Below are 15,000 nucleotides of genomic sequence, written 5' to 3'. Positions count from 1 at the left end.
TCTCTCTCTCTCTCTCTCTCTCTCTCTCAGTATGAATTGCTGGAGGAAAAATGAAAGAAGGAAGGAGGGAAGGAATTATGAAAGAAAGAAAGAAAAACGAAGAGAAGAGAGAAGGAGATGAAGGAAGAAGGAAGAGATGAAGGAAAGGAAGGAAGAGAAAGAAGGAAAGGCAATAAGGGGAGGAAAGAGATAGAAGGAAGGAAGGAAGAGAGAAGGAAGGAGAAGAGAGTTTAATTACGAAGGAGGGAAGAACATAGAGGGGAGAGAAAAAAGGTCATAAGGTGATAAATGAGAGAGAGAGAGAGAGAGAGAGAGAGAGAGAGAGAGAGAGAGAGAGAGAGAGAGAGAGAGAGAGAGAGAGAGAGAGGTAAACAAAGAGGCGAAGAATGGCCGCGCCTTAAAAGAGTAAACAAAACATGGAGGCTGAACACACACACACACACACACACACACACACACACACACACACACACACACACACACACACACACACACACACACGAGAAGGGAGATTTCTTGCTCTTTTCTCTTTTTCTTCATCATCATCATCTTCTTCTTCTTCTTCTTCTTCTTCTTCTTGCGCTGGGTGAGTTGTGTGCGGTGAGAGAGAGAGAGAGAGAGGCCGCGTTAATACATCTCTTGTCAATATTTCTTAGTTTTCATTAATTGATCGATTTAATTTATATTTATTTTCTTAAGTCCCTTCTTATATTCGTTACCGTTTTCTTTCCTTCTGTTATTTATATTTAGTGGGGAACTGTTTTTTTTTTTTACTCTCAGTTGATATACTTTTTCTCTTTTCTTTCTTTATTTCTTTATTTTTTTTTTCAAGGTATCTGAGTTTCTTCTTATATTCGTTACCGTTTTCTTTTCCTCAGTTATTTATATTTAGGGGTAACTTTCTTTATTCTCAGTTGATATAGTTCTTCTTTCTTTTGTTTATTTTTTTTTCTTTTCGAGGAGTAAGTTATTAGTATTTCTTTTCTTTATTTCATTTTTCAAAGTACCTCACTTATTTCTCATAGTCTTCCTTTTTTTTCCTTTCTTTCTTTTTGCGGGTAACTTTCTTTATTTACAATTGTTATCCGTTTTTCTTTTCTTATTTTGATTATTTTTTTAAGTTACTTCACTTTCTTCACTGTTTTCCTTCTTTCCTTCGTACTTTTAGTTATTATTTTTAGTGAACTCTTCCTTTTCTTCCAATTACGCATGTTTTTCTTTTCTTTCCTGTATTTTTAAGGGGTAACTTATTCATATTTTTGTTTCTTATTTATTTATTTTTTTTTTTTTTCAAAGCATATCTCACTCTTCCTATTATTTTCATCCTTGGGCGGGATTTTTTTTTTCTACTCCCATTTTCTAAAGTTTTTCCTTTCTTTTCTATATTTCTTGAGGATAACTTATCAATATTTCTTTTTTCTTTCTTTTCTTTTCTTTCTTTTTTTTCAAGGCACTTTCCTCTCTTCCTATAATCTTCACCGTTTTCTTTATCTTCAGTGCTCTTGATGTTGAGCGCGACTGTTTCTTTACTCCCAATTCCAAACGTATTCCTTTCCTTTGTTTTATATATATTTTTTGAGAGCTAACTTATCAATTTTTCTTCTTTCTTCTTTTTTTCTTTCTTTCTTTCTTTCTTTTTTTCAAGGCACTTTCCTCTTCCTATAATCTTCGTTTTCTTTTCTCCCGTGCTCCTGATGTTGAGGATAGCTCTTTCTGTACCCCAATCTCTAACAGTTTTCCTTTCTTTCTCTCTTCTCGCAGCTGCTAAGTGAAGTGTGACAGCTTCCCTCCACAGTCTTCTCAGATGTAGCTCGTTTTCTTCACAGACTTAACGTGCGAGGAAGTTTGGAGGGTAACTTTAATATATTACTCACTGTCGACTATTAACACCCTTCAGTACCATGACGCGTTTTATTATTCATTCAGGTTACTATTTTATAAAGCTTCAGAAACTCAGGTGGGGATTAAAATAGTGAACACTCTAGACCATTAATCTTCTGACCTCCATAAACCTTTCTTAATGTAAGTTTAAATTGAATAGTCATACCAAGAACTCATAGTAAAAATGCCTCCCAGTACTGAAGGGGTTAAGCATGTCTGTATTGAGATATTGTAAGGTAAACACGGTAATATTTCTTTGTAGTCTTCTTAAATGTACCTCGTTTTCTCCGTAGACTTCACCCATGAGAAATTTTGGAAGGGTAACTTAGATATATTGGTGCATGAGAGTAAATTCACCAGCACAGTATATTCAACTTTTGTTAAGAGAAACACAGCAATACTTCACCCTAGCCTTTTAATGTACCTCGTTTTCTACATAGACTTAACCTGTGAGAAATTTTGGAGGGTAACTTGAATATATCACTGACTGCTAACTGTTAAATGTGACTGTATTGAGATTTTGTAAGAGAAACACGGCAATATTTCTCCCTAGGCTTTTTAAATGTAGTTCGTTTTCTATTCAGATTTTGTTAAAGAAACACAGCAATATTTTCATGTACCTCGTTTTCTACATAGACTTAACCTGTGAGAAATTTTGGAGGGTAACTTGAATATATCACTGACTGCTAACTGTTAAATGTGACTGTATTGAGATTTTGTAAGAGAAAACGGCAATATAGGCTTTTAAATGTAGTTCGGACTTAAGCCAAGAAGCAATCAAGAGGGTGACTTGAATATATCACTGTTCCTCGGCTTGTAAACGTGACTATTGAGATTTTGCAAAAGAAACACGGCAATATTTCACCCTAGGCTTCTTAAATGTACCTCGTTTTCTCCGCAGACTTAAGCTGTGAGAAATTTTGGAGGGTAACTTAAATACATTACTCATTGTGGCCTGTTAAGCATGACTGTTGAGAGTTTGTAAGAGAAAAAAAGGCAATATTTCTCAGTAGGCTTTTTAAATGTACCTTGTTTTCTTCTTTCTCTCTACAAACTTAAGCCGCGAAGAATTCAGAAGGGAAACTTAAATATATCACTGTTTCTCGTCTTGTAATATTTCTCCATAGACTTCTTAAATATAGCTCCTTTTCCTCGCTTTCTCCACAGACTTAAGCCGGGAAGAATTCAAGAGGGTAACTTAAATATATCACTGTTTCTTAGCTTGTAAACGTGACTGTATTGAAATATTGTACGAGAAAAAAGAGGTAATATTTCTCCTTAGGCTTCTTAAACATAGCTCTTTTCTTCGCTTTCTCCACAGACTTAAGCCGGGAAGAATTCAAGAGGGTAACTTAAATATATCACTGTTTCTTGGCTGGTGAACGTGTTATTATCTTCCCGCCACAGTGCGTTTGTAAGTGAAATACGGCAAGCTTTCACCGTAGACCTTTTCCTAGCGATGCCTCGTTTTCTCCGCAGATTTCAACCGCGAGGAGTTCTAGGGTTAACTTGAGGATATTAGTAGACGTGCCTGTTGAAATTTATCTTAAAGTGCAATATTCAGAAACGCTTTCCTCTCTCACCATGAGTGTTTTCCAAGGCCACAGAGATGATTAGCCGGGTTATCAAGAGTGTTTCTCCAGTTAATAATGTAGAAATCTTGTCACTCTGCCTCTAGAACTGTAAAAGCACCTAAAAAAACTTGTGTAAATTTAGATGGAGTGTTTTGAAAGAGTGGAGGTGAAGTACAGAAGTGTTTGAGATTAGTGTTGTATATGGTTATCGAATGCTTCTTCCTGTTTTTCCAGAGAATGATTAAATAAAATATAAGAGATTTCGTTGATAGCTTAGTGAAATGTCTTGGTGCACGAACAAATAAATAGAAAGAAAGGTAATATAAAAGGAGTTTCGTTGATAGCTTAGTGAAATATATTGGTGCACGAACAAGTAAATAAAAAAGAAAAGGTAAAATGTAAGGGGTTGATAGCTTGGTGAAATGCACGAAAAAAAGTAAATAAGAAAAATGGCAAAATAGAAGGAGTTTCGTTGATAGCTTGGTGAAATATCTTGACGCACGAACAAGTAAATAAAAAAAGACAAGGTGAAATGTAAGGAATTTCGTTGATAGCTTGGTGAAATATCTTGACGCACGAACAAGTAAATAAGAAAAATGGCAAAATGGTGATAGCTTGGTGAATTATCTTGACGCACGAATAGGTAAATGAAAAAAAAAAGTAATCTAAGGAATTCTGTTGATAGCTTGGTGAAATATCTTGACGCACCAACAAGTAAATGAAAAGATTGGTGACTAGACAGACAGTTAGTGAATAGTTAGTTTGATGGAGGTTAAACTAATGATGATGATGATGATGGATGGTGATGATGGTGGTGATGATGATGATGGTGATGACAACAATACCAACAATCGAAAAACAAAAGTGATGAAAGATAATGAGGAAGAAGTTGGAATTTATTGAAATGGTAGAGAGAGAGAGAGAGAGAGAGAGAGAGAGAGAGAGAGAGAGAGAGAGAGAGAGAGAGAGAGAGAGAGAGAGAGATTAACAACACAAACACAATCACCCTTTTTTTCTCATTATTTACCGACAAATTAGAGGAAGTGGAGAGAACAGAGGAGGAGGAGGAGGAGGAGGAAGAGGAGGAGGAGGGAGAGGGGGAGGATAAATTATAGAGAGAGAGAGAGAGAGAGAGAGAGAGAGAGAGAGAGAGAGAGAGAGAGAGAGAGAGAGAGATTGTGTTTTGTGAGAGAGAAGAGGGAGGGAGAAAGAATAGGAAAGGGGAGAGAGAATGGGAGAGGGGTGAAAGAATGGAATGAAAATGAGAGAGAGAGAGAGAGAGAGAGAGAGATGGAGATAATGATGATGTATGAAAGGAGGAAATTGTGATAGACCATTCATCTCTCTCTCTCTCTCTCTCTCTCTCTCTCTCTCTCTCTCTCTCTCTCTCTCTCTCTCTCTCTCTCTCTCTCTCTCTCCCTTCCCTTTAATGCTCGGAAATCCCTCTCACTTCCTCTTCCTCTCTCTCTCTCTCTCTCTCTCTCTCTCTCTCTCTCTCTCTCTCTCTCTCTCTCTCTGTCACAGTAATTCAATTGAGATAATGTTTGGTCTATTATGTAAATTGTTAAACATGTAAAGTACCGTACGTGTGGTGTGTGAGAGAGAGAGAGAGAGAGAGAGAGAGAGAGAGAGAGAGAGAGAGAGAGAGTAAAAGAGTATTATTTATAGGGAAAATTAGAAGAGAGAGAGAGTAAAGAAAAAAAAAGGAAGGCAAGAAACGGAAAGCGAAAAAAAAAGCATAAAAGAAAAAAGAAGAGAAGAGAAGAAAAGTGAGACGCGAAATGAACGAAAGATAAACACAAAACAAAAAAATGGAATGAAAATAAAAATGAGAACAAAAATAGAAAGAAAGGAAAACTAGAAGAAGAAGAAAATAAACCAATAAAACGATAAAAACAGAGAAACAACAACAACAACAACAACAACCACCACCTCTGTGATGCACCACTTAACACCCTCAAGTAGCAGTAGTGGCGGTGTTAGTAGTAGCAGCAGTAACACCACTAACACCCCCAGCAGTAGTAAAAGTGGTGGTGGTGGCGGTGGTGGTGGTGGTGGGCGGTGGTGTTAGCCATGGGCCGCCCACCAGCATCCCTTGATGTGGCCACGTTCCCCACACCCCCCCAGCCCCCGCCCTAACCGGCACAGCCTCTCCTCCCATCACCGAGGCGCCCGCAAGATGGTCGGGGGCGCCTCTCCACCCCCCGTCACCATCTCGAGGGTTCTGGACGCCTGGAGTGAGTAAAGGACGCCCACTAATGGATCTAATGGGTTGTGTGTGTGTGTGTGTGTGTGTGTGTGTGTGTGTGTGTGTGTGTGTGTGTGTGTGTGTGTGTGTGTGTGTGTGTGTGTGTGTTAACCCCTCAGTACCATGAATCGTTCCCATATTCCTTCTTACTATTAGGAGATTGTATGCAGCATCAGAAACTTATGTGGGGGATTAAAATAGTGAAGACTCTAGCCATTAATCTTCTGACCTCCGTAGATCCTTCCTAATGTCAATAAAATGGTCTAATCACACCCAAAATTCAAGCTAAAAACGTGTCCTATTACTGAAGGGGATATAGTTAAATGGAGCGAGTACAGGAGGCCTATTAATGGATCTAATGGGTTTGTGTGTCTGTGTGTCTTTGTCCATCTATAGTTAATGATGGTGTTTTATAAGTTATATAGAGTGAATACAGGAGGCCCACTAATGAATCTAATAGTCTGGGTTGTGTCTCTGTGTGTCTGTGTGTCTCTACCCATCCTCCATTAGTTAATCCCTTCAGTACTGGGACGCATTTTTACCTTGAGTGTGATTAGACGAATTTATTGACACTAGGAAGGGCGAAAAGTTGTTGTTTATGTTGTTTTCATCCACTATTGTTGTTAGTCTTGGCTTCTGCCTGGGCTAGAGGAATAGTTTAATAGTCTAATAGTACTGGGACACTATTACCACGAGTTTTGGGTGTCATTGTACGACTTTTTTGACATTAGAGAAGGTGAGAAGTTGTTTTTGTTGTTTTTTATCCACTTCTGTTGTTGGTCTGGGATTCAGCCTGGGTTAGAAAAATAGTGTATTAGTGTTTGTTCTTTTTCACCCCTTCAGTACTGGGACACTTTTTTTTTTTACCATGAGTTTTGTGTGTGGTAAGACTGTTTTGTGTACATTGGGAAGGGTCTATGGAGGTCAGAAGATTAATGGCAAGAGTCTTCACAGTTTCAATCCCCACACAAGTTTCTGAGGCTGTTAAAATCACCAAATAGTAAGCAGAATGAATATGAGAGCGCGTCATGGTACTGAAAGGGTTGATGTTGGTGTTTTGTAAGTTATCTGTAATGGTAAACAGACATATTCCTTTTTGTTTTAATTGTTTTCGTTGCCCTTGCTCGGTCCCTCCCTCCCTCCCTCCCCCCCCCACCTCTCTCCGTTAGGTTGGGTTTAGTTAGGGTAGAAAATAGGTAATGGTAACTGGGGTGTATTTACATGTACCCTTACTTAATGGAGTGTTGGCTTGTTAATGTCTCTCTGTATGATGGTGAACAGACTTATTTCATTTTATTGACTTTATTTATTTATATATTTTATTTATTTATTTATTTATTTATTCATTCATTCATTTTATTTATTTATTTATTTTTCTTTTATTTTTTTTTGCCCTGGGCCGATTTTCTTCTAGGTTAGGTTGGGTTGGGTTGGGTTAGGTTAGGTTAGGATAGGTTGGGTTAGGTTAGGTTAGGTTAGGTTAGGATAGGTTGGGTTGGGTTGGAGTGAGTTAGGTTAGGATAGGTTAGGTTAGGATGGGTTGGGTTAGGTTAGGATTATTTAGGTTGGGTTGGGTTAGTTTTGGTTAGAATAGGTTAGGTTAGGTTGGGTTTAGATTAGGTTAGGTTAGGTTAGGATAGGATAGGTTGGGTTAGGTTAGGTTAGGTTAGGTTAGGAGAGGTTGGGTTGGGTTGGGTTAGGTTAGGTTGCGTTGGGTTAGGTTTGGTTAGGATAGGTTGGGTTGGTTTGGGTTGGGTTAGGTTAGGATAGGTTGGGTTGGGTTAGGTTAGGTTAGGATAGGTTGCTTTGGGTTTAGGTTAGGGTAGGTTGGGTTAGGATAGGTTGGGTTGGGTTGGAGTGGGTTTAAATTGGAGCTTATGGTAGGTTAGTTTAGAAAAATAAAGTTGTTAATCGATTTTGTTGCTCTTGGCCACTTTTTCCATTCCTTATGTTATGTTAGGTTAGGTTATACTATGTTAGGTTAATGATAATCGGGATCTATTAACATGTACCTTTAGTTAATGGAGTGTCAGGTTCTCAATGTGATAATGATAATGGTGAACAAACACTTTCGTAGTTTTAAAAGTTCATTACATCACTTTTAACCTCTTCAGTACTAGGACAATTTTTATTGACATTAGGAAGGGTCTATGGAGGTCAGAAGATTAATGGCCACAGTTTTCACTATTGTAATCCCCCACATAACGTTCTGAAGCTGTATAAAATCACCAAATAGTAAGCAGAATTAATATAAAAATGCGTCATGGTATTGAAGGGGTTAATGGGTATAATAGATTGTGTTCACACACACACACACACACACACACACACACACACACACACACACACACACACACACACACACACACACACACACACACACAATATCCCTTACTAATGGAGGGTACCCTTTTTCATATCCCTTTCTGTCCCCCTTAGTTAACGAGGAAGACACACAGTAAGGTTTAAGACTACCATTATAATCCCTTTAACTGAGAGAGACCCCCTAACCCCTTAACTAATGGGGGAAACACATCCATTACCCTTACCTTAATTAATGGTGAAGAAAAAAAAAGTTCAATAGTCAATAGTGTCTAGGAAGCATATAGAATCCCCTTAGTTAAGATATCCACACTAGCACACCCTTAACTAATGGAAATACCCCCCTGCAATATCCCCTTATATAATGGCAAAGGGGAGAAGTTATTTCAGCTAATGGGAATACATGACCTACCCCTTTGTTGTGTCCCCTTGCTACTTTCCCCTTAGATAATGGTACAAGGGGGAGATAATGGGGAGAAATGAGCCTTACTTTGTGTTCCATTATTAGTGCCAGATGATGAAGGGGAAGACAAATAGAAGAGATAAGGAAGGGGAAGGAAATGGTGAAGATAAGAAGGGGAGAGATACACACACACACACACACACACACACACACACACACACACACACACACACGAGGGAGGGTCCAGTAATTACAACAAACATGGCAGGTAATTATTATTGATTACAAACACACCTTAATTAATGATCCAGGTAGTAGTAGTAGTAGTAGTAGTAGTAGTAGTAGTTGTTGTTGTTGTTGTTGTTGTTGTTGTAGTAATAATAGTATTGGTAGTAGTAGTAGTAATAATAGTAGTAGTAGGAGTAGTAGTAGTAGTAGTAGTAGTATTAAGAGGAGGAGGAGGAGTAACAGTAGTAGTAGTAGTAGTAGTAGTAGTAGTAGTAGTGATGGTGGTGGTTGTGGAGGTAATGATGATATAAACACTACCTTTTAAGAGTACAATGTTATGAATTCTCTCTCTCTCTCTCTCTCTCTCTCTCTCTCTCTCTCTCTCTCTCTCTCTCTCTCTCTCTCTCTCATATTTCCTGTGATTTGAACCAAAGATTGTATTTCAAGTTTTTTTTTCGTAATTCTTAACCCAGAACTACTGAGTGTCAGAGAGAGAGAGAGAGAGAGAGAGAGAGAGAGAGAGAGAGAGAGAGAGAGAGAGAGAGTGTCTTACATATCTTTATGACCTCACCTCTCCTGCCCTAATAAGGTAATAAAACACGTAACATACACATTTCCTACACAAATCATCATTATTTACTGCTACTACTACTACTACTACTACTACTACTACTACTACTACTACTACTACTACTACTACTACTACCGTATTTTTTTTTTACCTCCCTGTTCATTCCATCTCTTCATATTAATCTTCCTCGTCCTCCTCCTCCTCCTCCTCCTCCTCCTCCTCCTCCTCCTCCTCCTCCTCCTCCTCCTCCTCCTCCTCCTCCTAACCTTTACATTCTTTCATAGTTTCCCTTAAAGAACTCCCCTCACCTCTCAATTAACCCGTTTTCTCTCTCAAATACATTACTTTCTAATTCGCCCTCCTTCATTTATATAGTTTCCACTTCTATCATCATTCCCCCTTAAAAATATTCTAGTTTTCCCTGACCAAGCACGTTTCCCTTTCCAGATGAGATGATAGAAAATGAGAACCACAGCCTGCGGGATCGGGTGGGGGACCTCGAGAAAAAGGTACACGAGCAGAATGATGAGATAATGTGCCTCCGATCTACCCTGGCGGATGTGCTGCGGAGGCTTACCGTTGTCGAATCCTCCTCTAGCAAGTGTGAGTACTAGTTTTGTGTGTCTCTGGGCTTGGGAAACAGTGAGAATGATGGAGAATATGTGGGTAACTAATGTATAAGTGTGTGTGTGTCTGTTTGGGCGCCGGAGACAGTAAGAATGATGGAGAATATATGGGTAACTAATGTATAAGTGTGTGTGTGTCTGTTTGGGTGCCGAAAACAGTAAAAATGATGGAGAATATGTGGGTAACTAATGTATAAGTGTGTGTGTGTGTGTGTGTGTGTGTTTGGGCGCCGGAAACAGTGAGAATGATGGAGAATATGTGGGTAACTGATGTATAAGTGTGTGTGTGTCTGTTTGGGTGCCGAAAACAGTGAGAATGATGGAGAATATGTGGGTAACTAATGTATAAGTGTGTGTGTGTCTGTTTGGGCGCCGGAGACAGTAAGAATGATGGAGAATATGTGGGTAACTGATGTATAAGTGTGTGTGTGTCTGTTTGGGCGCCGAAAACAGTAAAAATTATGGAGAATATATGGGTAACTAATGTATAAGTGTGTGTGTGTCTGTTTGGGCGCCGGAAACAGTGAGAATGATGGAGAATATGTGGGTAACTAATGTATAAATGTGTGTGTGTCTGTTTGGGCGCCGGAGACAGTAAGAATGATGGAGAATATATGGGTAACTAATGTATAAGTGTGTGTGTGTCTGTTTGGGCGCTGGAAACAGTAAGAATGATGGAGAATATATGGGTAACTGATGTATAAGTGTGTGTGTGTCTGTTTGGGCGCCGGAAACAGTGAGAATGATGGAGAATATGTGGGTAACTGATGTATAAGTGTGTGTGTGTCTGTCTTGCCGCGGAAAACAATAAGAATGATGGAGAATATATGGTAACTGATGTATATGTGTGTGTGTTTCTTTGAGCGTGGGAAACAATAAGAATAATGGGAGATATATGGCTAATCTGGGCTTGGAAAACAATAGGAATAGCTGAAAATATGTAGCGAACTAATGTATGTGTGTGTGTGTGTGTGTGTGTGTGTGTGTGTGTGTGTGTCTGTCTCTGAGCGTGGAAAACAATAGGAATAGCTGATGCATGTAGCTAACTAATGTATAAGTGTGTGTGTGTGTCTCTGAGCGTGGAAAATATAAGAATGACCAAAAATATGTCTAACAAATTGTATGAGCGTGAAAAAAACAGCAAGAATGATTGAAAAGTATATGACTAACCAATGTATCCTCGTGTGTGTGTGTGTGTGTGTGTGTGTGTGCGTGTGCGTGTGTGTATTCCAACAGTGGCCGTGGGCGGAGGTCGCGTCACGCCCACTAAGGAGGACAGGGGGACGGTTCGGCTTCGGCACCACCACAACAGCGGGGGCGGCGAGGGCGGAGGAGCGCGGGATGTGTCTAAGCGTGCCTCCTCCTATGTGCCCACCCGCCCCGCCTCCTCCACCGCCAACATCAGGTGAGTGTGGGGATGAAGGGAAGGGGAGGGGGAGGGGACATACAGAAAGGCAGATCACTGTTTAGACTTTAATGGGAAGAGAAGAGAGAAGGAATAGAGTAAGAGGGTGAATAGAAGGAAAGGGAAGGGAAAGAAGATGTGCAGGGTATATCAATGTTTACAAGAAGAGAATGGAAGAAGAAGACCAACAAAAGATGTGAGGAATATATCACGAAGGTAAGAAGAAGAAGAAGAAGAAGAAGAAGAAGAAGAAAGGGAAAAATTATGTGAAGGGTATATCAATGTTTACACGGAAGAAGAAGAAGAAGAAAAAAGAAGAAATGAAAGATATATCAGTATTTACACGAAGAAGAAGAAGAAGAAGAGAAAAGAAGAAATGAAAGATACGAAAAGAAAGAAGAAAAAAAACAAGAAAAAGAAGAAGAAGAAAAGAAAAAATACAAACCACTACAGGGGAAGATAGAAAAGAGAACACACTACATCACAAATCCCAGCTCACCAATAGGCATGTCACGGAGGTCACAAAGAGGTCACGAAAAAGATCAACACTTCACGGGCGGGGTCAGGGGCGTAGGAAAGGTCATTAGTGTAGTTTACCTGGTGATTTAAGTGACTGGTGACCTTTTTAGGGGTAAGGAGAGAGAGAAAGAAAGAAGCGGTAAGGAGAAGGATTGTGTTGGTGTGTTAAGTAAGCTCAAGTGTTGAAGTGTAAGTGAAGTAAGTGAAATTAAGTATATTAGGAGGGAAAGGTTTGTGTGAGTGTTAAGTGAAGTGAAGTGTGTTTAAGTGAGGTGAAGTGTGTTAAGTAAGATGAAGTAAGATGTTGTAGTAAGTGAAGTTAAGTATATCAGGAAGGAAAGAGTTGTAGATGTGTTAAGTAAGTGAAGTGTGTTAGGTAAGTGAAGTGTGTTAAGTGAGGTGAAGTGTGTTAAATGAAGTGTTGTAGTGAGTGAAATTAAGTACGTATATCAGAAGAGAAAGTTGTAGAAGTGTGTTAAGTAAGTGAAGTGTGTTTAAGTGAAGTGAAAGTGTGTTAAGTAAGATGAAGTGTGTTGAATGAAGTGTAGTAGTAAGTGAAGTTAAATATATTAGGAAGAAAAGAGTTGTAGAAGTGTGTTAAGTAAGTGAAGTGTGTTTAAGTGAAGTGAAAGTGTGTTAAGAAAGTGTTGTAGTAAGTGAAGTTAAGTATATTAGGAAGGAAAGCTTTGTGTACGTAGGTTTGTTAAGTAATGTCAAGTGTTTTAAGTGAAGTGTATAAGTACGGTAAAATGTTTTAAGTTAGTGAAGTGTATATAAGTAAGTAAAGTAAGTATATTAGGAGCGAAAGGCTTGTGTGGGTGTGTTAAGTAAGGTAAAGCAGCCCATTAAGTAAAGTGGAGTCTGTTAAGTGCAGTGGTTAAATAAGGTGAAGTGTGTTTAAGTAAGTGAAGTGTTTAAGTAAGTGAAGTTAAGTATATTAGGAAGAAAAGGATTAGATGGCTGTGTTAAGTGAAGTGAAGTGTGATTTTAGTAAGTAATGTGTATTTAAGTAAGTGAAGTGGTTAGGTAAGTGAAGTGTTTAAGTAAGTAAGTATATTAGGAGAGAAAATGTTGTATGTGTATGTTAAGTAAGTAAGGTGTATTAATTGAAGTGTGTTAAGTAAGTATAGGAGGGAAAGTGTTGTGTGGGGTTGTTAAGTAAGGTAAAGTGTGTTAAGTGAAGTGTATAAAGTGAGTGAAGTGTGTTAGGATGTGTTTATTGTTCATATTATTTTTGTTTAGTCTTTCTCTTGTTGTTTATTCTGTTTGTTTATTTGTTTACTAGTTTTGCTTATTTGTACTTTCATTTTTTTTTTTTTTATCATTTCTGTTATTATTGGTTTATTTCACGATTTATTTATTGATTCATTTATTTTCTATTTTATTTTGTATGGCACTATTAGCGAGAAAGGACATTACAACCACTTTCCCTGTAGGTCATTTGCGATATTGCCTTTATTTATTTATTTTTATTTGATTTGATTTATCTACTAATTTATTTTAACGCATTTATTCATTCACTTATTTCACCAGGCCACGGTAAAGATTCAGTCATTTTTTTCTTCTTCATCATTTCATAATCTCTTTTCAATCTTCTCTTTTTCATAATTGGCATAAAAACTAAGGCGATGGTTCCTTTCTGGCTTCACTCACTATTTTTCTTTATTTATCTACTCTTAATTTGTCTTCATTCATTTGTTCATCTTATTTTATCAAGGTAAAGAACAAGTTGATTTTTTCCTTCGTCATTTTATTATTATTTTTTTTTTTTATTATTTCGTCTTCTATCATCTCTTGTCACAATTGATTTATTTTATCTTACCTATCACATTCATTCATTGACTTATTTCATCACGGTAAAGAACAAATTGATTTCTCTTTCATCTCCTCATTTGTCTCATTCATTATTTCACTTTAAGCTGAGACGATTGTTCCTTTATTGCTTCATTTTTTTATAAACTTATTTATCTCAACACATTTATTCATTCACTCATCTCACGGTAAAGAACAAATTAATTTTTCATTCACCTATTTATTTTTTTCTCATTTATCATCTCTCCTAATTGGCAAAAGGTTTAATTCACCAAACGCCCGAGGTGATGGTTCCCTTTCAGCTTCTTATTTATCTACTTATTCATCTTAACACATTTATTCATTCACTTATCTCACGTTAAAGAACAAATTAATTTCTCCTTCACCTTCTCATATTTCTCTCATCTCTCTTAATTGGCAGAAGGTTTATTTCACCAAAAGCCAAGACGATGGTTCCTTGGTTCCTTTTCAGCTTCTTATTTATCAATTTATATTAACACATTAATTCATTCTCTTATCTCACGGCAAAGAACAAATTAACTCCTTCACTTTCTCATTTTTCTCTCATTTATCATCTCTTTTGATTGGCCTAAGGTTTGCGTCACTAGAGCTGAGACGATGGTGTGTGTACCTTTTCGGCTCCTTTGTTCCTTTTCGGCTCCCACAATGCACTAAGATTTCCCAGATGTACCACAACCATTATTTCACGTGGTATTCCTGATATTATTTATTTATTTATTTATTGTATATACATAGTGTAGTAAATAAGTCACGTGTGTAAGTATGTAAGTGTGTATAAGTGTGTGTGTGTGTGTGTGTGTGTGTGTGTGTGAATTCTTTTCCTTTTTTTTTCTGTTTGTTTGCAAGTACAACAACAAACAGCAACCAACACTAGTTCCAGGCTGTTTTGTTCTGTTTGCTTTTACTCTCCTTCCCTTTGTTTGTATAGCTTGTTTGCCAGCCAGCCAGCCAGCCAAAATAACACAGTAGTCTTGATAATTTGCGTGTGCGTGTGTGCCTGCGTACAGTGAAGCTTAGTGTGTCTTGATAATCTGCGTGTGTGTGTGTGTGTGCGTGAAATGAAGCTCAGTGTGTCGATAATTTGCGTGTGTGTGTGTATATGTGTGTTTGTGTGCGTGTGTGTTTGTGAAAATGAAGCTTAGTGTGTGTTTTATTAGCTAATCATTATTACTGTGTGTTTACGAGCTTCCAACAGACCCACCATCACTCCTACACCATTTCACCGCCCCTTCTAAAATGACTGATAGAACCTCTTAGCCGTCCGCCTCCCTGCCCTCCTCCTTATTTCCTTATCCCTATGACAGATTGGTGACTTTCTGCCCTCAGTCACCAGTCAGTCATCAGTCACTAGAAGAATTATTTGTTGTCATGTACCTTCTTTCACCCGCCT

At 38.1% G+C, this 15,000-nt stretch overlaps 1 protein-coding gene across 9 annotated transcripts in view; it reads left to right on the top strand.

The window, feature by feature from the left end:
- The window catches only part of LOC123501198 (echinoderm microtubule-associated protein-like 2), a 105,226-nt gene that overhangs the window by 47,213 nt on the left and 43,013 nt on the right, over positions 1–15,000 (top strand). For 2 of the 9 annotated variants that reach the window (XM_045249868.1, XM_045249862.1), the window contains exons 1-3: positions 5,311–5,692; positions 9,675–9,830; positions 11,090–11,258. In XM_045249868.1, the coding sequence (XP_045105803.1) occupies positions 5,554–5,692; positions 9,675–9,830; positions 11,090–11,258 (464 nt within the window). In that variant the 5' untranslated portion in view covers positions 5,311–5,553. Of the gene's footprint in view, positions 1–5,182; positions 5,693–9,674; positions 9,831–11,089; positions 11,259–15,000 lie in introns of those variants that run through there. The other 7 variants (XM_045249870.1, XM_045249869.1, XM_045249867.1 and 4 more) reach the window with 5 other exon arrangements.

This window comes from Portunus trituberculatus, chromosome 9 (assembly GCF_017591435.1).
Source record: "Portunus trituberculatus isolate SZX2019 chromosome 9, ASM1759143v1, whole genome shotgun sequence".
Classification (NCBI taxonomy): Eukaryota; Metazoa; Arthropoda; class Malacostraca; order Decapoda; family Portunidae; genus Portunus; species Portunus trituberculatus.
The sequence above is the reverse complement of the archived record's forward strand: the minus strand, read 5'-3'. Positions and strand labels throughout refer to the sequence as shown.